The following is a 23,697-nucleotide window of genomic DNA, read 5'->3' as shown; positions in this document are numbered from 1 at the left end:
TTTTCTTTTAAACAAAACGAGACCTGGTTCAGGAGCAAAACATGCAGACTAAACTTCCTGCTGCACTTTACAATAAACACAATCAGTTGATTGATGGTTTGTTTCTTGTGGCTAGAAAAATACAACCACAGCCGTGTTCTTCAACAGGTTTAGCTCTAAGGCTCCTGTCTCCTCTACCTCATCCCCCTGCACCTCCCCACTGCCTCCAATGCTCCTGCATCTCATGGCCCCTACTCCTCCTCCCCCTGTGGTGAGCTCAGGATCGGACCATGGGAACAAAGCTTTGAGGCCCTGATGGCATCAGCCCCAGGATATTGAGGACCTGTGCCAGCCAGATGTCTGCTGTTCTCCAGCGTCTCTTAAATCAGAGCCTCAGCCTGGAGAGGTTTCTCTGGAAGACCTCCTGCCTAGTTGCCATGCCCAAGAAGTCGTCTCCATCTGGCCTCAGTGATTACCGTCCAGTTGCCCTTACATCAGAATCAGAATCAGAATCAGAATCAGCTTTATTGGCCAAGTATGACACATACAAGGAATTTGACTCCGGCACCTTCCTCTCTAGTACTCAAGCATCATAAATAAGATAAAAATAAAAAAATAAAATAAAAAAAAATAAGATAAATAAGATAAAAATAAAATAAATCTTCAAATTGTACACATAAAAACAGGATAATATATACACCGAACTGGGGTTATTGTACAGTGAGTATATACAAAAATAGTTTATTGATCATGTGTATGGACTCACACTCTGTGACTACTCAGAGTTCAACAGAGCGACAGCCCGGGGGAAGAAACTGTCCTTGTGTCGGGTGGTTTTGGCGTACACCGCTCTGTAACGCCGACCTGAGGGGAGGAGTCTGAACAGATTGTGGCCAGGGTGTGAGGGGTCTGTGGTGATTTTTCTGGCCCGCTTCCTGACCCTGGACCGGTACAGGTCCTGAATGGAGGGAAGATCGGTACCAATGATCCTCTCTGCAGACCTGACTGTTCTCTGCAGTCTGTCCCTGTCTTGCCTGGTGGCGGATCCAAACCAGACAGTGATGGATGTGGTCAGGACAGACTGGACTATAGCTGTGTAGAAGATGGTCAGCAGCTCCTGAGGCAGGTTGAACTTCCTGAGCTGACGCAGAAAGAACAACCTCTGCTGGGCCTTCTTCCTAATGGAGTCAATGTGGGAGGTCCACTTCAGGTCTCGTGAAATTGTGGACCCGAGGAACCTGTATGAGTCTGCAGTTGGAACTGTCCTGTTTAGAATGGTGAGAGGAGATGTTGATGTGGGTCTCTTCCTAAAGTCCACTGTCATCTCCACAGTCTTGAGCGGGTTTAGCTCCAGGTGGTTCTGACTGCACCAGAGGACCAGCTGTTCCACTTCCCTTCTGTATGCAGACTCGTCACCGTCCCGGATGAGTCCAATGACGGTGGTGTCGTCTGCAAACTTCAGGAGTTTCACAGAGGGGTCCCTTGAGGTGCAGTCAGTAGTGTAAAGGGAGAAGAGCAGTGGGGAGAGAACACATCCCTGGGGGGCGCCAGTGCTGAGGGAACGGGTGCTGGAAGTGAAGTTACCCAGTTTCACCTGCTGCCTCCTGTCAGTCAGGAAACTGGTAATCCACTGACAGGTGGAGGGGGGCACGGTGAGCTGGGACAGTTTTTGGTGGAGGATCTCCGGGACGATGGTGTTGAACGCAGAGCTGAAATCCACAAACAGGACCCGTACGTAGGTCCCTGCAGAGTCTAGGTGGTGCAGGATGTAGTGAAGAGCCATGTTGACTGCATCATCTACTGACCTGTTTGCTCTATAGGCAAACTGCAGGGGGTCTAGCAGGGGATCCGTGATGTCCTTCAGATGGGTCAGCACCAGTCGTTCAAAGGATTTCATGACCACAGATGTCAGGGCGACTGGTCTGTAGTCGTTTAATCCTGTGACAGGGGACTTCTTGGGAACCGGGATGATGGTGGAGCGTTTGAGGCAGGAGGGGACCTCACACAGCTCCAGGGAGTTGTTGAAGATCTGGGTGAAGATGGGAGCCAGCTGGTCAGCACAGACTTTCAGGCAGGACGGAGACACACCATCGGGTCCCGGGGCCTTCCTAATCCTCTGTCTCTGAAAGAGTTGACGCACATCCTGTTCGCAGATCCTCAGCGCAGGCAGGGGGTCGGGTACGGGGGTGGTTTGGGGTACGGCTAGTCCTTTTGTGATGGAGATGGTGGGGGAAGTGAAAGGTGTGAAAGTCCTTTCAAACCTGGAGTAAAAGTCACTGAGGTCCTCAGCCAGGCGGGGGCTCCCCACAGGGTGGGGGGATGGTCTCCTGTAGCTGGTAATGGTCTGCAGGCCTTTCCAAACTGCAGAAGAGTCGTTGGCAGAAAAACGGTCCTTCAGCTTTTCAGTGTAGTTCCTCTTTGCTGCCTTGATGAAGGTGCTGGAGAGGTTGGTATTAGCCCACCTAAGGCCCCAAGTGAGATCGTCTTTAGACCCCCTACAGTTTGCCTACCGGCCGTGTCTGGGGGTGGATGTCATTGTCATCTATCTGCTGCAGCTCGCTTACTCACACCTGGAGGTGGTGGAGGCTCAGTGAGAATCACATTTTTTGATTTCTCCAGTGCCTTCAACACCATCCAGTCTTTGTTGCTGGATGAGAAGCTGCGGCCGATAGGTGTTGGTGCGTCCACTATCTCCTGGACAGAAAGGCCACAGTTTGTGGACAAGACCAAAGAGATGGTGACTGACTTCAGGAGGAAGGTGACAGCTCCTCTGCCCCTCAGCACCCTTGGTAGGGATGTGGAGGTGGTGGAGGATTAGAAATACCTGGTGACCATCGATCTATATATCTGTCTATCTATGTTGTAATGGCTCGTAGTGAAAAATTAACGCACATGGTACCCACAGTTACACATATTTGTACCTTTTGTCTGTGGCAACTCTGCTAGGACTTGTTCTCCCACAACCTGTGTTTTCTGTCCCTGACAGGCGTCTGTCCCGTGGTAGGTCTTCTTGCAGGCCATGCAGAAGGCAAAACAGCGCTTGGAGCACATTGCCACATTGCTGGACTTGTCCCAAATGATGGGACCACAGGAACAGGGGAGAAAAGAAGAGACGTGAGAGGAGCCTCTTCTATGAAACCGGTGTAAAATGCAAGGTTTGCAAATTGGAAAACATGATATAAGTATATTCGTTCAAATGTGTTAAACCTGAACAAAGTCTCAGGTTTACAGCAAGTGAAAGAAACACACACCAGGCATGCAGTCTAGAGTAGACTGTAGCAGGAGACGATCGTAGCGGCTGAACAGCTCCTCTCCAACCAGACTCTTCAACTTGGAGATAAGAGAATAGAGCAGAGAGACACAAAGAGCATCTTGAAAAACGTAATTGTTTTTTTTTAGTTGTTCCTAAACCGTTTTTGTGTGCGTGCCTGTGTCAGGCTGCATCCTGCAGGGGATGGCTGCTGCCATGAAGGAGTGTCATTGCTATGAGGTGGAGGTGCCTGGTCTGGTCTAGGCAAATGCCAACTGTACCTGTTGGCATTTGACTGTACCTGTGCAGGTGTAAGGGCGGCAGTGCAGTCCACCTGAGGATCAACACAGAGCAGCAACCTCAGCCTGCACCACCGTCTTTATGTTCATAGTCATTTACCATGTGACATTTGAAGCATTAAAGTGCCTTTTTGCACAAATTGTCCATGTAATGTTGTTATTATGACGGATCCAATCAGAAATAAGACATTTGTTTGAGCTATTTGTGTGATTTATTTGACTTAAGTTCAAAATCAATGGGTGCTACAGAATTTTATGATTGAGATCTTAGATAATAAAGACACGACAATCTATAAAAGACTATTTATTTATGTATTTTATATTACTTTTATTTAACCAGGAAGTCAAACGGATGTGAAAGGAGCAGGACAAGTGTTAAATCTGTTGACTCCATTCCCTCCACGGCTCTGGCAGGTACCAGGTCAGTGAGAAGTGCAGGAGCTGTCCTGAAAGTGTTGGTATATATTTTTTCCTTCCAGTCTGGTGAGGCAGACCCAGCAGAACTTCTGATAACACCAAGAGCACGTCATTATGTTACATCCTAAATTCTTCTGCAACACAAAACACAACATGCAATAAACACAGGTTAGGATATAACTGGTGAAAAAATGCACATTTGAATGTGTCTAACTTCCTGACATACTAGTACGTATGCATCCTCATCTGCACGTTTGAGTTTGTGTGTGTACAAATAAATACTAATCAATACATGCCTCTATGCTGAAGAAGCAGCGAGGACATAACTTGCTGTTGACGGATATCCAGGTCTCACTCAGAGTCGCCTCCAACATGTCACGCAGGATGTTGGCGCCGTATCTTCTCTCCAGGAGACGCTTCCTCTCCTTACTGCCGCTGTCATAGTCATCCCAAAGAGCCTTAATCCCCTCTGAGACACAAACAGCAACAACACGGAACAGACTTCAAACACACATCGAGACACATCTGCACCCACACAATCTGAACACTCAATCTAGGAATGGCGCCCTATACTTAATGCTTGACCAAACAGTTTGCTTTTATTAGCAGGTTGAATGATGGTTTGTTTCTTGTGGCTAGAAAAATACAACCACAGCCATGTTGTAATGGCTCGCAGTGAAGAATTAACGCACAGAGTACCCACAGTTACACATATTTGTACCTTTCGTCTGTGGCAACTCTGCAAGGACTTGTTCTCCGACAACCTGTGTTTTTAGCGTTTTTTTCATCTTCTCTCCCTGACAGGCGTCTGTCCCGTGGTAGGTCTTCTTGCAGGCCACGCAGAAGGCAAAGCTGCACGCGGAGCACATTGCAGCATTGCTGGACTTGTCCCGAATGACAGGCGAACCGCAGGAACGCCGAGGACAGTATGTCACGTCTAAGAGGAGGGAGAAAAGAAGAGACGTGAGAGGAGACTCTTCCATGAACCTGGTGTAAAATGCCTGGTTTGCAAGTATATTCGTTCAAACGTGTTAAAGCTGAATAAAGTCTCAGGTTTACAGCACGTGAAAGAAACACACACCAGGCATGCAGTCTAGAGTAGACTGTAGCAGGAGACGATCGTAGCGGCTGAACAGCTCCTCTCCAACCAGACTCTTCACCTTGAAGATAAGAGAATAGATCAGGGAGACACAAAGAGCATCTTGAAAAAGCTAATTCACATTAAAATGCAGGAGATTTCTAGATCTAAAAACAAATTATACATCTTTGCACAGCAATCCAAATCCTCAATACACAAGAACGTTGAGAATCATGTGTAGTTCGCAGGAAGACCAGACAGACAGGTGAGGACTGTACCTGTGCAGGTGTAGGGGCGGCAGTGCAGTCCGCCTGAGGACACGTGACACTGCGGACGGTCCCCTCTGTTATCTGGAGCTTGCAGAACTCGCCGAGGCAGGTCCTGCAGAAGATGTGGCCGCACTCATCCAGCTGCACACAGTCGGACCCGAGCCAGCCCGTAAAGCACACGCCACAGTCAAACACGGTGGTGGCAAACGCTCTCTGTCTCTGGGACGCATCGTACATTAAAATCTGGGACAAGAGAGTTTGTGATGGAGTCAAAGAGCGACCAGAGAGGTGTCTGTCTTTGCTCTGAGGGACATCTGGCAGCGAGGCTGCTCCTTGTTCACTTAGATCTAGTGAATCTGAGGAGGTAGAGGGAAGCAGTGAGGAGACTGAAACGTCCCTTTCATCTAAAGCTTCCTGAGAGTCTGTGATGCCGTCACCAGAGGCCGACGGGTGCTGTTTAACTTCTGAGGAAGGCTTAGAGATGTCTGGTTTATGAGGCTTTAACACATTACAGCCTTGGTCATCTGTGGGTTCTGAGGATTCAGCATTTTGTTCACTATTCAGGGTGCTGTGTCCATCACAAGTGAGCTCCACCTGACTGTGGATATCCAAGAACTTCAGGGCATCCTCTTTTAGAAACTGTACCCAGGAGAAGAGCACCACAGCGCCCCCGGTGTCCTGGTAGAGCTCAGTGAGCTGAGCACCCAGTGCAGCCAGCTGTGGAAGGACAGAGAGCAAACACACTAATCTTTATTGGGCCTCTGCAATCTGCATTCAACTCCCTCGGACTCTGTGGCACCATCTCTGTACATGTAATGTACTTCATCTGACCCACGGTGCTTCTGTATATTACCTGTGCGCGAGTCAGCCAGCTGCATTTTAGGGTGAAGGTGGGAGGAGAGGAGGATGGGTAGTCCTCAGGCAGGTCAAAGGTCAGGAGCAGAGGTGGAAGGAATGAAATCTCATATTGCCTCAGCGTTTCACCTTAGGAAGAAAAACAACAAATAGACCAAAGTCCCTCACAAAAAACACACAAATATCACCCATATTTTTAACTTTTTTATTCATTCATGTGTATTTAACGGGAGAAATGGATGATGAATGTAAATAGTTTTATATTGAGCTTTTGAAATCTTTAAATATAAACTAGTTTTACTATCCCATTGTAGCGTGCAAATTATAAAGTCCACCAGCACGCCCCTGTAAGCCACTCTATCCGTGTCTCTTCTCTCTGTAATTTGGTTTATTTACCGTCTTTCAGAACCACGTTGAAGTCTGACGGAAGCTCAACGGACACTCGGACATGTCCGGCACACTTCGACTCATCTTGGTCGAACTCCTCCGAACCGAAGATACTCTGCAGGGCGAGGAGTTCGTCTTGTTGCTCGTCAAAGTCTGCGCTTATACCTCTACTTCCAGATAATACGCTTCACCCTCTTCCTCACACTGTTTGGGAATAAAATCTAATGAGTTTCTGTCTACTGACTGTAGTAACGCGTCTATTTTTCAGGAGCCTGTGTTGTTCAGTGAGTTGAGTCAGTCTCTTCCTGGTCCATGCCGGACCGTCCCCCTGCTGACTCATCTGCGCGTGACGCAAGGATCAACACAGAGCAGCAACCTCAGCCTGCACCACCGTCTTTATGATCATAGTCATTTACCATGTGACATTTGAAGCATTAAAGTGCCTTTTTGCACAAATTGTCCATGTAATGTTGTTATTATGACGGATCCAATCAGAAATAAGACATTTGTTTGAGCTATTTGTGTGATTTATTTGACTTAAGTTCAAAATCAATGGGTGCTACAGAATTTTATGATTGAGATCTTAGATAATAAAGACACGACAATCTATAAAAGACTATTTATTTATGTATTTTATATTACTTTTATTTAACCAGGAAGTCAAACGGATATGAAAGGAGCAGGACAAGTGTTAAATCTGTTGACTCCATTCCCTCCACGGCTCTGGCAGGTACCAGGTCAGTGAGAAGTGCAGGAGCTGTCCTGAAAGTGTTGGTATGCATTTTTTCCTGCCAGTCTGGTGAGGCAGACCCAGCAGAACATCTGGCAACACCAAGAGCACGTCATTATGTTACATCCTAAATTCTTCTGCAACACAAAACACAACATGCAATAAACACAGGTTAGGATATAACTGGTGAAAAAATGCACATTTGAATGTGTCTAACTTCCTGACATACTAGTACGTATGCATCCTCATCTGCACGTTTGAGTTTGTGTGTGTACAAATAAATACTAATCAATACATGCCTCTATTTTGCAGAAGCAGCGAGGACATAACTTGCTGTTGACGGATATCCAGGTCTCACTCAGAGTCGCCTCCAACGTGTCACGCAGGATGTTGGCGCCGTATCTTCTCTCCAGGAGACGTTTCCTCTCCTTACTGCCGCTGTCATAGTCATCCCAAAGAGCCTTAATCCCCTCTGAGACACAAACAACAACAACACGGCACAGACTTCAAACACACATCGAGACACATCTGCACCCACACAATCTGAACACTCAATCTAGGAATGGTGCCCTATACTTAACGCTTGACCAAACAGTTTGCTTTTATTAGCAGGTTGAATGATGGTTTGTTTCTTGTGGCTAGAAAAATACAACCACAGCCATGTTGTAATGGCTCGCAGTGAAGAATTAACGCACAGAGTACCCACAGTTACACATATTTGTACCTTTCGTCTGTGGCAACTCTGCAAGGACTTGTTCTCCGACAACCTGTGTTTTTAGCGTTTTTTTCATCTTCTCTCCCTGACAGGCGTCTGTCCCGTGGTAGGTCTTCTTGCAGGCCACGCAGAAGGCAAAGCTGCACGCGGAGCACATTGCAGCATTGCTGGACTTGTCCCGAATGACAGGCGAACCGCAGGAACGCCGAGGACAGTATGTCACGTCTAAGAGGAGGGAGAAAAGAAGAGACGTGAGAGGAGACTCTTCCATGAACCTGGTGTAAAACGCCTGGTTTGCGAGTATATTCGTTCAAATGTGTTAAAGCTGAACAAAGTCTCAGGTTTACAGCACGTGAAAGAAACACACACCAGGCATGCAGTCTAGAGTAGACTGTAGCAGGAGACGATCGTAGCGGCTGAACAGCTCCTCTCCAACCAGACTCTTCACCTTGAAGATAAGAGAATAGATCAGGGAGACACAAAGAGCATCTTGAAAAAGCTAATTCACATTAAAATGCAGGAGATTTCTAGATCTAAAAACAAATTATACATCTTCGCACAGCAATCCAAATCCTCAATACACAAGAACGTTCAGAGTCATGTGTAGTTCGCAGGAAGACCAGACAGACAGGTGAGGACTATACCTGTGCGGGTGTAGGGGCGGCAGTGCAGTCCGCCTGAGGACACGTGACACTGCGGACGGTCCCCTCTGTTATCTGGAGCTTGCAGAACTCGCCGAGGCAGGTCCTGCAGAAGATGTGGCCGCACTCATCCAGCTGCACACAGTCGGACCCGAGCCAGCCCGTAAAGCACACGCCACAGTCAAACACGGTGGTGGCAAACGCTCTCTGTCTCTGGGACGCATCGTACATCAAAATCTGGGACAAGAGAGTTTGTGATGGAGTCAAAGAGCGACCAGAGACGTGTCTGTCTTTGCTCTGAGGGACATCTGGCAGCGAAGCAGCTCCTTGTTCACTTAGATCTAGTGAATCTGAGGAGGTAGAGGGAAGCAGTGAGGAGACTGAACCGTCCCTTTCATCTAAAGCTTCCTGAGAGTCTGTGGTGCCGTCATCAGAGGCCGAAGGGTGCTGTTTAACTTCTGAGGAAGGCGCAGAGATGTCTGGTTTATGAGGCTTTAACACATTACAGCGTTGGTCATCTGTGGGTTCTGAGGATTCAGCATTTTGTTCACTATTCAGGGTGCTGTGTCCATCACAAGTGAGCTCCACCTGACTGTGGATATCCAAGAACTTCAGGGCATCCTCTTTTAGAAACTGTACCCAGGAGAAGAGCACCACAGCGCCCCCGGTGTCCTGGTAGAGCTCAATGAGCTGAGCACCCAGTGCAGCCAGCTGTGGAAGGACAGAGAGCAAACACACTAATCTTTATTGGGCCTCTGCAATCTGCATTCAACTCCCTCGGACTCTGTGGCACCATCTCTGTACATGTAATGTACTTCATCTGACCCACGGTGCTTCTGTATATTACCTGTGCGCGAGTCAGCCAGCTGCATTTTAGGGTGAAGGTGGGAGGAGAGGAGGAGGGGTAGTCCTCAGGCAGGTCAAAGGTCAGGAGCAGAGGTGGAAGGAATGAAATCTCATATTGCCTCAGCGTTTCACCTTAGGAAGAAAAACAACAAATAGACCAAAGTCCCTCACAAAAAACACACAAATATCACCCATATTTTTAACTTTTTTATTCATTCATGTGTATTTAACAGGAGAAATGGATGACGAAAGTAAATAGTTTTATATTGAGCTTTTGAAATCTTTAAATATAAACTAGTTTTACTATCCCATTGTAGCGTGCAAATTATAAAGTCCACCAACACGCCCCTGTAAGCCACTCTATCCGTGTCTCTTCTCTCTGTAATTTGGTTTATTTACCGTCTTTCAGAACCACGTTGAAGTCTGACGGAAGCTCAACGGACACTCGGACATGTCCGGCACAGTTCGACTCATCTTGGTCGAACTCCTCCGAACCGAAGATACTCTGCAGGGCGAGGAGTTCGTCTTGTTGCTCGTCAAAGTCTGCGCTCATACCTCTACTTCCAGATAATACGCTTCACCCTCTTCCTCACACTGTTTGGGAATAAAATCTAATGAGTTTGTGTCTACTGACTGTAGTAACGCATCTATTTTTCAGGACCCTGTGTTGTTCAGTGAGTTGAGTCAGTCTCTTCCTGCTCCATGCCGGACCGTCCCCCTTGCTGACTCATCTGCGCGTGACGCAAGGATCAACACAGAGCAGCAACCTCAGCCTGCACCACCGTCTTTATGATCATAGTCATTTACCATGTGACATTTGAAGCATTAAAGTGCCTTTTTGCACAAATTGTCCATGTAATGTTGTTATTATGACGGATCCAATCAGAAATAAGACATTTGTTTGAGCTATTTGTGTGATTTATTTGACTTAAGTGCAAAATCAATGGGTGCTACAGAATTTTATGATTGAGATCTTAGATAATAAAGACACGACAATCTATAAAAGACTATTTATTTATTTATTTTATATTACTTTTATTTAACCAGGAAGTCAAACGGATATGAAAGGAGCAGGACAAGTGTTAAATCTGTTGACTCCATTCCCTCCACGGCTCTGGCAGGTACCAGGTCAGTGAGAAGTGCAGGAGCTGTCCTGAAAGTGTTGTAATGCATTTTTTCCTTCCAGTCTGGTGAGGCAGACCCAGCAGAACATCTGGCAACACCAAGAGCACGTCATTATGTTACATCCTAAATTCTTCTGCAACACAAAACACAACATGCAATAAACACAGGTTAGGATATAACTGGTGAAAAAATGCACATTTGAATGTGTCTAACTTCCTGACATACTAGTGCACATACATCCTCATCTGCACGTTTGAGTTTGTGTGTGTACAAATAAATACTAATCAATACATGCCTCTATGCTGAAGAAGCAGCGAGGACATAACTTGCTGTTGACGGATATCCAGGTCTCACTCAGAGTCGCCTCCAACGTGTCACGCAGGATGTTGGCGCCGTATCTTCTCTCCAGGAGACGCTTCCTCTCCTTACTGCCGCTGTCATAGTCATCCCAAAGAGCCTTAATCCCCTCTGAGACACAAACAACAACAACACGGCACAGACTTCAAACACACATTGAGACACATCTGCACCCACACAATCTGAACACTCAATCTAGGAATGGCGCCCTATACTTAACGCTTGACCAAACAGTTTGCTTTTATTAGCAGGTTGAATGATGGTTTGTTTCTTGTGGCTAGAAAAATACAACCACAGCCATGTTGTAATGGCTCGCAGTGAAGAATTAACGCACAGAGTACCCACAGTTACACATATTTGTACCTTTCGTCTGTGGCAACTCTGCAAGGACTTGTTCTCCGACAACCTGTGTTTTTAGCGTTTTTTTCATCTTCTCTCCCTGACAGGCGTCTGTCCCGTGGTAGGTCTTCTTGCAGGCCACGCAGAAGGCAAAGCTGCACGCGGAGCACATTGCAGCATTGCTGGACTTGTCCCGAATGACAGGCGAACCGCAGGAACGCCGAGGACAGTATGTCACGTCTAAGAGGAGGGAGTAAAGAAGAGACGTGAGAGGAGACTCTTCCATGAACCTGGTGTAAAACGCCTGGTTTGCGAGTATATTCGTTCAAATGTGTTAAAGCTGAACAAAGTCTCAGGTTTACAGCAAGTGAAAGAAACACACACCAGGCATGCAGTCTAGAGTAGACTGTAGCAGGAGACGATCATAGCGGCTGAACAGCTCCTCTCCAACCAGACTCTTCACCTTGAAGATAAGAGAATAGATCAGGGAGACACAAAGAGCATCTTGAAAAAGCTAATTCACATTAAAATGCAGGAGATTTCTCTTGCCTGAATAGACAAAGCTATTTCTAGATCTAAAAACAAATTATACATCTTCGCACAGCAATCCAAATCCTCAGTACACAAGAACATTCAGAAACATTTGTTGTTTGCAGGAAGACCAGACAGACAAGTGAGGACTGTACCTGTGCAGGTGTAGGGGCGGCAGTGCAGTCCGCCTGAGGACACGTGACACTGCGGACGGTCCCCTCTGTTATCTGGAGCTTGCAGAACTCGCCGAGGCAGGTCCTGCAGAAGATGTGGCCGCACTCATCCAGCTGCACACAGTCGGACCCGAGCCAGCCCGTAAAGCACACGCCACAGTCAAACACGGTGGTGGCAAACGCTCTCTGTCTCTGGGACGCATCGTACATCAAAATCTGGGACAAGAGAGTTTGTGATGGAGTCAAAGAGCGACCAGAGATGTGTCTGTCTTTGCTCTGAGGGACATCTGGCAGCGAAGCAGCTCCTTGTTCACTTAGATCTAGTGAATCTGAGGAGGTAGAGGGAAGCAGTGAGGAGACTGAACCGTCCCTTTCATCTAAAGCTTCCTGAGAGTCTGTGGTGCCGTCATCAGAGGCCGAAGGGTGCTGTTTAACTTCTGAGGAAGGCGCAGAGATGTCTGGTTTATGAGGCTTTAACACATTACAGCGTTGGTCATCTGTGGGTTCTGAGGATTCAGCATTTTGTTCACTATTCAGGGTGCTGTGTCCATCACAAGTGAGCTCCACCTGACTGTGGATATCCAAGAACTTCAGGGCATCCTCTTTTAGAAACTGTACCCAGGAGAAGAGCACCACAGCGCCCCTGGTGTCCTGGTAGAGCTCAATGAGCTGAGCACCCAGTGCAGCCAGCTGTGGAAGGACAGAGAGCAAACACACTAATCTTTATTGGGCCTCTGCAATCTGCATTCAACTCCCTCGGACTCTGTGGCACCATCTCTGTACCTGTGCGTGAGTCAGCCAGCTGCATTTTAGGGTGAAGGTGGGAGGAGAGGAGGATGGGTAGTCCTCAGGCAGGTCAAAGGTCAGGAGCAGAGGTGGAAGGAATGAAATCTCACATTGCCTCAGCGTTTCACCTTAGGAAGAAAAACAAGAAATAGACCAAAGTCCCTCACAAAAAACACACAAATATCACCCATATTTTTAACTTTCTTTTTTATTCATTCATGTGTATTTAACAGGAGAAATGGATGATGAAAGTAGATAGTTTTATATTGAGCTTTTGAAATCTTCAAATGTAAACTAGTTTTACTATCCCATTGTAGTCCACCAACACCCCTCTCTGCAAAGCCACTCTGTCCGTGTCTCTTCTCTCTGTAATTTGGTTTATTTACCGTCTTTCAGAACCACGTTGAAGTCTGACGGAAGCTCAACGGACACTCGGACGTGTCCGGCACACTTCGACTCATCCCGGTCGAACTCCTCCGAACCGAAGATACTCTGCAGGGCGAGGAGTTCGTCTTGTCGCTCGTCAAAGTCTGCGCTCATACCTCTACTTCCAGGTAATACGCTTCACCCTCTTCCTCACACTGTTCGGGACTAAAATCTAATGAGTTTGTGTCTTGAATATGTTGGCTATAGTAACGCGTCTATTTCAGTGAGTTGAGTCAGTCTCTTCCTGGTCCATGCCGGACCGTCCCCCTGCTGACTCATCTGTGTGTGATGCAAGGATCAACACAGAGCAGCAACCTCAGCCTGCTATCATCATAATCATATCATATCTTTATGATTATGCAGTCATTTACCATGTGACATTTTATTTTTATTTTTTTATTTTTGCACAAATTGTCCATGTTGTGTTGTCATTATTCAGAAATAAGACATTTGTTTGAGCTATATTTGTGTGCTTTATTTGACTTAAGTGCAAAATGAATGAGTGCTATAGAGAATTTTATGATTGCGCTCTTACATAATAAAGACATGATGATCCATAAAAGACTATTTATTTATTTATTTAGCCTTTATTTATCCTGGCCAACAGCAACTACAGCACAGTTACAAATGTACACAAAACATAGACAAAAAACAAATATCCCAATTTCTCTAATTTAAATTAATCGAAGCACAAGAAGGTCAATTTAAAGCAAACAAATATTAAACTGAAATTCCCAAATATTAAATGATTTTTCCCCCTTCGTTCAAGCTCCTTAATCAATAATCTAATCCTAATTCTCAGGTTTATTGAGAACGTGACCCCCAATCTAGCAGCTACTTCATTAAAATGCATAAAAACCTACATGAATGGTTGTGATTGATGGAAAAAGAGCTTTGAGAGACTCTGGTCAAAAGTCAAAAAGTTTTCTTTAGCAATTCACAGAGAGTCTAACTGCAAGTTCTCTTTGGAGAGAAGCTCCTCTGTGGTTTCCATAGTAATGCGAGTTCAATCAGTCCCTTATCACTTGTTGCTGGCAACATCCTCAGTGCAATGACCTTGTGAAGGCCGAAGAATAGACAAGAACATACTCTAAATCAAACAATAGAGATGTTACATAAAGGGTCATAAAGATGTTAAATAAAGGATTATGCATATAATAGTAGTTGTGTCATTATTATACAAGTCTGTCTATGTGCTCCTAGTCTGAAGTTAAAGGTGAGTATAGAACACAATGATACAATCAGTAGTATTTTTCTATCAGTGATCAGTACACAGACACTTGTTTGCACAAATCGTCCATGTTATGTAGTTATTATGACACATCCAGTTAGAATTAAGACTTATTTATTGGAAATGCAAAGTTCAAAACTTTATTAAAGAATAAGCTCTGTTCGAAAGTGATCCTCACCCCTCAAGATTTTGCAGATTTAAACAAGTTGAGACTAATATTTTACTAGTTAACAGAGATTAAAGCAAAATCTCAAACATCAAATCATTTTTTAATCGTCCTTGTCCCATCAATCATGTCAAAACTCTCAGACTGATCAAAAACATGATCCCTAAGCTAATAATTACGCAATTAAAATACATAAAAATGTAAAAAAAATAGTTAAAACGTGAACTACATTGTTGTATCAATTCATCTAATAATGTCAAAGATATGTCAGTGATGGGCATGAATTCTATACTGCTTAAGCTTTTGATACTTTAAAATACAATTTACTTAATTAATCATTTCATTTTTACTCAAGTAATGCAAGGGATCTGCTTGTAAATTTCATACTTAAATAGGATTAATTTGATAACACAAAGGTTCAGAGGCATCTTACAACTTGTAGAAAACATGACAAGAAGGTTAAATCCTGCCTGTAGTCCTATAGAGACACTTTGTTCATAGCTCCAAGTACTAAATATAACCAAAGTACACTGATGTACACTGACCGTACAATTATTTCCATAACAGGTAAGATATTGCATTAAAAGCATCAAGCCTTAATATTATCCCTTTCGAAATATCAAAGTATTTAGTATAAATCTGCATATTAGTAATAGCCATTATGCAAATATGAAAAAGAGACACAAACTAGAGGAAACAGATAAGTCAGGACAGCAGGTTTGGTAGTGTCTGGTGTAGCAGAAATATCCACAACCAAATAAACTCGTAATCAACAGGCTGTGTGTCTTGCTCTGGACAAAAGTGTCGGACAGACAGAAAGTTGTCCTCATAATAACAAATCTACCAGGATCTTTGCCATTTGCAACTCAGACACTCACACATTTTTACATAGATGTCTTCCTTTACTCCTCTTTCAAACCATCTGTCTAATCTGGCTAAAATGTGGACGTCCTCAATAATGTATCGCCATATAGAATTAGGAAAATCCCAACAGGAGACTGAGACACTGCTCGTCAGTCACTTACAGTCAGTTACAACCTTTACATATAAAATCATACACTGTATAATATCAGATAAATAGTCACAAAAATTTAGAACCAGACTGATTCTCACTGGATTCAACTGTTCAGTGAAATAACACAACAGCCAATAGCACAAATAGATACAGACATTATTACAATTAATTAGTTGATTTCAGAAATGATTATGGCACAAATGCGTTGGAAATGCTTATGTGAGAAAAGTGCAGCGTTACATTAGATAGATTGTGTCAGCTGTAATTAAAAATGTTCAGTATCCGTCAGTTGAAGCTGTAGTTTTCCTTCAGGTTGATTTGGCTCTCAGAGACATTCTCGGCCATGCTCACGGAATTGGGTAGTCTTTGGGATTTCAGCACTGCACTCAAGGACCTGGGGGCTTGGGTTTTGGATTTCATCATGACCGTCAGGGGCCTGGCGCCTCTTTGGGATTTAAACACAGTCCTCCTCTGGACGCCATCAGTAGACGCTGGATTGAGAGAGACAGGTGGACAAAGTATATACAGGCTAGTATTTCCCAGATATTCCCAGACATCATCATCTATAGTTGTATAAAACACACTTTTATCCTTCGGATCAGTGGTTCCCAACCTTTTTTCTTGGCATTCAGTAAAATCATAGTTTAGATAACTCTTAACCCTTAGTTTATTCCGTTATCTGCATCTTTATGTTTCTCAGACGTGCTGTTTTATTAATAAAACAGTGGTGCTCTGACTGCAGGGGAAACGAGGATGAGCAGGTTGTAAGCTAGTTGTTAGCCGACCTAGTAAAACTGACTGATAACCGAGTAAAGTCGGGAACCATGGCTTTAGATAACTGATTCAAAAAAACAATGACCAAGGTACACATCGTCATTTTATTAAAAGCCTCTTAAGTGTATTTGCTCTAAGCTTCGCTGCTCCTGGGGTAAAGTTTGGGAACTGGTTTAACTGTAGGGAGGAGGGGTTCTTATTCCCACCTGACGCCCGGACGCACTCATCCTTGTGCCTTTCATCCCACGCTTTGAGTTTGCAGGACCTGGAGCAGTAGAAGACTTTGTGGCAGCGTCCACAAGAAGTCAGCTTCACGGACGCAGAGCGACCGCAGTGATAGCAGAACTTAAACGCTGGTTTCCTAAGAAAAGATTAACGTTGTGTTTAGACACAAGTATAAGTTTAAATAAGAGGAAGTAGATTAAAGTAAATATGCATGCACTTTACATAAATGTGTGTATATTTACCTGTTAGCCTTCTCTGCACTACTGGCACCTGTCACATTCATAAAGAGCACACACTACAGTTTACAGCCATACGGAAAATGAACAAATAAATAAAATAATATTTGTTTTGCCATAAAAAACCACAAATACATGTAACCGACTATTCAGTGTAAGGTGTTGTTCACTCTCTAAATCCTCCCTCTCCCTCTGGCTGGCAGTCTGTCTCAGTAGATCTCCCATCATGCTCAGGAGCTGGCGCCGGACTTTGAAAATTTCCCTCTCCCGCATGTTTAGAGCGTGGAAAGGAGTATAGGCAATACGCGAGTCCTAAATAGTAACACAGAGACAGGTGTTCAAGTGAAATAAAATAAAACCCCCAAAATATACTCAAAGCTTTTTCTCTGTGCAGGAGAGAGAAAGCTTTTGTTACTCACAGTGAGCGTCCACCAGCAGTGGCATAAGTGATGGGTGCAAAATATTAGAGATGCATCTGTCAATACATAGCAGCACTACCACTAACCATGGCTTCAAAAGAACTACAAACTTGAATGACTAACTCCGCTGCACAGTCTCAGCAAAAACAAATCATTATAATGTGGTTTACTTTTGCGTTATTTAAAATTAATAACTAAAATGTATAAAGTGCATAACTGGAGTATTACCTGGTTGAAGGAGTGGTGGGCATAGTCGACTGCGGTTCCCACAACACTGCCCACTCTAACAGGCATCAAGATGTCAGCACCCGCCTTAGCCAACATGTCCAGCTATATCACAGACACACACAAATGATCCGACCGTAAACCTTTATATTAATCATAGTAACTCTTCCTCCCTGAATGTCACAGTACAGAAAACCTAATTGTTTAATTTCTTTAAAAGTCAAACATAAAAAAACAACAACTGCTAAATAAACTAGAAGATAACCCACAGATACTTGATCAGTTTGAGATCTAGGGAATTTGTGGCTGCTGCCATCAAGGAGTGTCATTGTTATGGGTTGGGGGTGCCTGGTCTGGTCTAGGTGGGTGCTAAATGTCTAAGGAACATCCACATGAATTCCAGGTCCAATAGTTCCCCAGCAGAATATTGTACTACCACGAGATGATCAATGTTATTTACTTCTGCTCTCAGTGGTTTTAATGTTGTGCCTGATGGGTGTATATGGTCATATCTACTGTATGTGTGTTTCTGTACCAGCTTAATCCTGTCGCCAACTAAACGGTAGTTGATGTTGGCGAGCGCACAAAGGGCACTGCCCACCCTGGGGCCCAGGGGTATGCTCGGATCTGCGCCACCCTTCAACAGCTCCTCCACCGCCTTGGCAAGGAAAAAGAACAGGGTCCAGACCAAAGTGAGGATTGCTGCACATCTGTTTTGGTGAATTTATTTGTTTGTGTGTGTGTGTGTGGTGAAGGGGACGTACCAGGTGATTGCCACTTGCTATAGCCAGAGAAAGAGGTGAGTGTCCACTCCAGAGGAGGTCCGTGCTGGCTCTGTGGGAGAGCAGGAGGGCCACCACTTTACTGGCATTCTGTAAAAGAAGGAAATTAAATGCATCATAATATTATTTGTTAAATCTGCCCTATACGAAATTACCTGCAGGTTTTTTGTAACTTCTTGAACATGCAAGAAGCGACAAAAAGCCAACTAGTCTGTACAACCTCTAGTTGGTACGTGTGCCACAGACTGCAGCAGTCTTTTACCATCACATTTCATATGAATGTCGTGTGTTTAAGTGACCGTGTGCACAGTATTCATTGACCTGGTGGTCACTTTCTCTCTGGCAGGCCACATGCAGAGCAGTTCGGCCTCCTTCTTTAAGATGTGGACCCTCACTGTTCCTCAGTGCCTCATTGGCCTGAATCAAAATCTGTAAAAGACCAAGAATCCCAAATATTTTTGCCAGTTCGATTGACATTTACAACTAAGAACTCATTAAGGTGAAACCGCGTAGACACAAGTACCTTATCTGGTTCATATATTTCATCCTGGTCACATGCCCGAGCATCTGGATCGATGATAGTGTGAAGCAGCAGTTCTGTGATTCTGGGACCAGCTGGACCAGGCAGTGCTGCAGCTACATGCAGGGGATACAGGCCGTTCTTCTACAAATGGATTAGATATATTTAGAGGAATTTTATGATTGATGCAACTGAAGGACGAAAGGGTGACGTAGATATAAAACTGATGATCTCATTAAATGATTTCTGTGTGATTTTTGTTATTTGGGTTCATTTGTTTATTTTTTCTATGGCTTCATAAACATGTAATGATCCTCAATATACTAACTTTTAACAGCATTTCTTAATCTTTAGAGGCAGTAAAATGTGGACACTTACATCCGATGGGAGGGGGATGTCAGCGCGAGCGCCACACAGCAGCAATCTCCTGACAGCCTCGGTGTCAGCCGCCATAATGGCTAAAAAGAGAACAGGCATGGGGATCCTGGATACGTTAGGGTCAGCTCCTCGATCCAACAACAGCTTCAGGGTGTTTAGTCGAACACGATGCCTGGTCATACGAGCAAAACAGAAAATGAAATAATAATATCAGTCACAAACCAGAGCAAAGAGCACATTAATGCATTGGCGAGAGAAACAGAACTGACTCAATCTTCATGGCAGCCATTTTGCGGACAGTCTCCTGTGTGTCGTAGCTCTGAGGAATCCCTGTGCGACTCAGTGCTTCAGCTGAGCGCTGCATCACTTCCTCTGTGACTTGGATGTGATAGCTGCTGAGTGAACAGGTAGAGTCAAAGGTCTGCCTTGGGGTCAGTTCTCTGTCTTTGTCCTGCTGCAGAGAAACAGATGAATAAATAAGAGCAAATTCAAGTAAGCAGTACCAGCAAATGTAAAATGTCTCTGTGCATTATACAGCAACGCTTCCTGCTACCTTAGCTCGAACGTTCTTCCACTGCACACTTCCCAGCGCAATGTGACCATCCAACACCTGAATGGAGCGCTCCTCAACAGGCACAACCTCACTTCCTCTCTCTTTTCCTTCCTCTTCTCCTTCAACCTCCTCCCTCTCCTCCACAATGTTCTTTCTTTGCTCAGTTTCTCTGCTCTCCACAAGCTCCACATTGTCTTCCTTCTCCCCATTTTTAAATTCTCTTTCAGTACCTTCACCCTCACTTTCTCCATTTTCCCATGTTTGATCACATCTACTCTCCATCTCTCTTTCCTCCTCTTTGCTCTCTTTGTCATTTTCCCTCCTGCTTATTTCTTCTGCTTCCCTTTCTGTCCCATTGCAGACTCCAACTCCTCCTTCTGTCTCTTTTCTCTCCTTTTCTTCAGTGTTGGGTGCAGGGGTCTCCGGCGCAGTTGGGCCAGTGAGCTCACTGTCATTGGACACTTTACTGCTGCAATGGGAGATGTACTCTGTTGGTTCCTCTGATGTTCTGAAAAATCATGAAAATAAAGCTTGATACTCTTGTATCAAGTGACAAATAATAGTGCAAGATAATAGCTGGACATGACAGGATATACAATATATACAGATTGCTATCAATAAATTGTGAGAGAGACGATATTGGCGGCATTCCTACTGGTCAGAGATGTGGCTTTGGCTTGTGTGGCTCCTCAAGGATGTGTCAGTGGTCCGAGGTCTGTCGTTGAGTATAGGCGTGTGAGTAGTGAAGTTGACTTGGCTGATCTGGGGAATGTTCCCACAAGAAGATGAAGATCTAAAAACCTGGTGAATTGTTGAGAAAAAAGTGACAGAGGCACCAAAGTTTATACGACAAACCTGAACCAAATTTCTGTTTTATATGGACCAAAAATGTCATGGCTGCTGATATATTTCTGCAGGGTTCTCGTCTGCATTAACTTTATACTCTCCCTATACAGTATATATCAGTTATCGACCAAAGTAGTGGGCTGACTGACAGATTCTTCCATTTTACAAACAATTTCCTTGAAGCATTAATAAAGCAGTCTGATTCTGATTATCTTACTGGATTTTTGGCAGGTGGTTCAGCCAAAGCGGTGTGCAGAGACTGGAAAGGATAGTAGAGGACGTGGCACACAGCCAGGGCAGACATTCCTTCACAGTTCAACTTATCAATATCAGCACCGAAATCCAACAACAGGTGGATCACATCATTATGGCAGTTTACCTGACAGGTGAAGAAATGGAGCAGACACAAAATAGTTAGAAATAATACTGGAGACGTAAATGAAAGATGAAGAGTACAAGCTAAAACATCTGAATGTTTCATTTTGATGATATTGTTTAATATTTGACTACAACTCGGGCTTCAAAAGGATTGGAATAACAAGAGAAAGAGCAAATAAACATGAATTATGTGTTACTGTAGCGGCGATTAAAGCAGTGTGTCCTCGTGGATCTGCTACATCAGGGTGGACCAGACCGGTCTGGAGGATCTGTGACACACACTGCAATTTCCCTCTTAAGCTGTGCTGGATCAACAGTTCTGAATTGACCTCGAAAGGCCCTTTAGGTCCAAAACCTTCCCTGTTCAGAGAGAGAACGGCTGCCACGTCCCAGCCCACATTTTCAGCCTGCAGTCTGAAAGACAAACACAAATACCGCAATCCTGTCCACTATGTACAAGATGCATAGATATATTTCTTTTTCTCAACACACAGACGACACTTTCTTTTATGTACATTACGTCTGACCTGTGTTTGTGTATGTGAGTCTGCATGCGGGCCTGCAAGGGCAGAGTGGAAAGTGGGTCCCTCTCATAGCCTCGGTGTGGCTCAGCGTCTGGCTCCCACAGCTCGCCAAAAAAGTGCCGGTCCAACTCTCTTCTTCGGCCAGGGGGAAGCGGCAAGTGGTCACCATCTGTTGAGTAACTCTCCAAGCCGGGGGGAAGGATAAAATCCTCATCTGCCAGCAGATCTCTATCTGTATCCGCCTAAGAGGGGATGAGGAATAAACTGATATGTACTCAATTCAGTCACATAGCCCATAAAGGTGTTCACGAGAGCAGCAGTTTACCTCAGAATCTGCCTTGGCTTTGGTCTGCACGCTGCTAGAGAGAACCTGGGGCTGTTAAAGAGAAAGGGAAAGATAAAATAAAAATTTAAAAGTATTTGGGGCCTTATCTGCCAAGTTTTATTGTGACATATGCAACAGTTTAGCTTCTTCTCTTTCCAGCAGGTGTGAAAGTGGCTTGTATTAACATTTAATGAGCTCTTTCAAATAACTTTACACTAATTTGGACTAACTAAAGGTTAAGTCGATGGACTCCACGGTTTGGAAAGTCATCTTTTCCTCTGACCTCCATCTGTTTTTGTTGATATCTTTTTTATTCATTCAGTTTCTTTATTTAAAATGGAACAAATACAGAGGAAGACAGACAATTGCCTGAGCAATACTCAATGAACTGTTTTACGTGTTAACTTTATTACGCTGTGGTCTAGTTATGAAGGCATTGTAAATCATTGGAGGCACTTAAATCTTAATAGTTTGTGGTCCCTGCAAGAACTTTGGTAGATTAACTATGCAGTGTTATAAGTTATGCAGTATGAGAGATGAGAAAAATGTTTTCCACCTCAAATTAATGTGACTTTATCTGCCAACAGCGTCCTGGATCACAGGTCATGAGCTGAAAACTTAAAACATGATGTTTTAGGCTGTAAACATCTGAGAGTGAGACAGCTGTCAACCTGTACCTCAGTCAGGGAATCAGCGATGACAGATGGGCCCACGTAGGCGGCATATTCAGGAAAGTTCTTCAGGCTAAAGCCTTCTTCTAGAAAGGTGCAGAGTCTGAAGAGACGCTCCCTCAGCCACAAACCCACATCTTGTCGCCCATCTGGATAGGTGACCACACCTGGGCCGAACCTCTGGTCAGTGTGGTACAAACCCTGAAAGGAGGGGAGGAGAGGTTCACTATTTCACTACTAAACTACCCAAATGAGTGTCATCCATGCATCTAGCTTACCTGAAAGGTGGTTCCATCAGGGAACACCTGTTGTCCATATCCTTCCTTTCTGTTGAGGTAGAACTTCCCAATGAACTTGTGGCCCGTGGGCCAGCAGAAGAGTCCATCCCCATGCCTGTAGTCTTTGTAGAAAGAGCCCTCATAGTACTACACAAAGGAAGACAATTCAGAGAACTACATGTTTTATTCAACTTTAGAAAACAATGTCACTGTATTTTATGTCATTTTAAGTTATACTGGCACAGGGTGCACCACAGCTAGCCAAGCTAAGCTGGAGTAAATGCTCTTATTTCATATTTCCCCCGGCCCTTTGTTATGTTAATTTCACCGTACCTCTCCATTTCTCCAGCTATACCTCCCTTTGCCGTGTTTGAACCCGTTCAAAAACTCTCCCTCGTATCTGGACCCGTCGGGCCACTCCTGCACACCGAGCCCCTGTCGCCTCTCTTGCCCGAGTCGGGCGGCTCCGTGGCGGCGGTCGCTCTGTCTTCCAGCCCCCGGCTCCGCTCCTCCACCTCCCAGGCGTCGCCCCGCAGCTACCGCCGCAACACCTTGGCAGGTCGTCGAGAGCATTTTAACCGGGGTTTATCTTTCATTAACACAACTAATCTGCACCACTTGAGGACAAAAAGTAATTATTAGTTTAGATTTAACGTTATATTAACGACTAACCCCAGGTAGAAGAGAAAACTTTCGCTATCAGAGGTCAGATTTGAGTTTTAACTGTCCTGTAAAAGCAGGTTGTCATGACGACCTCCCACGCATGCGCAGACGAAAGACAAATACTACATTCTCGCTAATCTGAGGGACAAATTGCATTTGTAACTAATTAAAGCATTAAAATCTCTGTTAAATACTCTCAGTTTAACCCATTTAACTGATCAACTTCACTGTCCAAGTAAATACACAAACAGACAATTTATTCTCTGCTTTTTCATCCATTCATTT

The 23,697-nt window shown here is 44.6% G+C and overlaps 4 protein-coding genes across 4 annotated transcripts; all 4 read right to left on the bottom strand.

Annotated features, from left to right (window-relative positions):
- Window positions 1–4,107: 4,107 nt before the first annotated feature.
- Window positions 4,108–6,874, bottom strand: LOC311491134 (E3 ubiquitin-protein ligase RNF14-like; the record flags this gene model as incomplete). The annotated part of the gene is made up of 7 exons (XM_084548995.1): window positions 4,108–4,414; window positions 4,667–4,882; window positions 5,027–5,105; window positions 5,302–6,009; window positions 6,146–6,276; window positions 6,544–6,687; window positions 6,856–6,874. 7 exons carry the CDS (start codon window positions 6,872–6,874, stop codon window positions 4,227–4,229), a joined length of 1,485 nt encoding a protein of 494 aa, XP_084405121.1. The 3' UTR covers window positions 4,108–4,226.
- Window positions 6,875–7,548: 674 nt separating this feature from the next.
- LOC311491133 (E3 ubiquitin-protein ligase RNF14-like) lies at window positions 7,549–10,063 on the bottom strand (the record flags this gene model as incomplete). Its single annotated transcript, XM_084548994.1, has 6 exons — window positions 9,866–10,063; window positions 9,468–9,598; window positions 8,624–9,331; window positions 8,349–8,427; window positions 7,989–8,204; window positions 7,549–7,736 (listed from the first exon to the last, which is right to left on the bottom strand). Exons 1-6 carry the CDS (start codon window positions 10,017–10,019, stop codon window positions 7,549–7,551), a joined length of 1,476 nt encoding a protein of 491 aa, XP_084405120.1. The 5' UTR covers window positions 10,020–10,063.
- A 493-nt stretch (window positions 10,064–10,556) lies between these two features.
- On the bottom strand, window positions 10,557–13,363 carry LOC311491222 (E3 ubiquitin-protein ligase RNF14-like). The gene is made up of 7 exons (XM_084549096.1): window positions 13,164–13,363; window positions 12,775–12,905; window positions 11,974–12,681; window positions 11,672–11,750; window positions 11,312–11,527; window positions 10,887–11,059; window positions 10,557–10,724 (listed from the first exon to the last, which is right to left on the bottom strand). The coding sequence occupies exons 1-7, from the start codon at window positions 13,315–13,317 to the stop codon at window positions 10,596–10,598; spliced, it is 1,590 nt and encodes a 529-aa protein (XP_084405222.1). The 5' UTR covers window positions 13,318–13,363; the 3' UTR covers window positions 10,557–10,595.
- Window positions 13,364–15,433: 2,070 nt separating this feature from the next.
- ankmy1 (ankyrin repeat and MYND domain containing 1) lies at window positions 15,434–23,322 on the bottom strand (the record flags this gene model as incomplete). The annotated part of the gene is made up of 19 exons (XM_084547642.1): window positions 15,434–16,106; window positions 16,596–16,750; window positions 16,993–17,162; window positions 17,498–17,599; window positions 18,030–18,152; window positions 18,259–18,366; window positions 18,598–18,693; window positions 18,794–18,940; window positions 19,175–19,346; window positions 19,444–19,628; window positions 19,728–20,235; window positions 20,383–20,528; window positions 20,791–20,952; window positions 21,149–21,358; window positions 21,472–21,717; window positions 21,801–21,851; window positions 22,478–22,672; window positions 22,750–22,896; window positions 23,083–23,322. 19 exons carry the CDS (start codon window positions 23,320–23,322, stop codon window positions 15,901–15,903), a joined length of 3,369 nt encoding a protein of 1,122 aa, XP_084403768.1. The 3' UTR covers window positions 15,434–15,900.
- Between the last annotated feature and the right edge of the window lie 375 nt (window positions 23,323–23,697).

Source organism: Chelon labrosus (assembly GCF_963514085.1).
Source record: "Chelon labrosus genome assembly, chromosome: 7".
Lineage (NCBI taxonomy): Eukaryota > Metazoa > Chordata > Actinopteri > Mugiliformes > Mugilidae > Chelon > Chelon labrosus.
The sequence above is the reverse complement of the archived record's forward strand: the minus strand, read 5'-3'. Positions and strand labels throughout refer to the sequence as shown.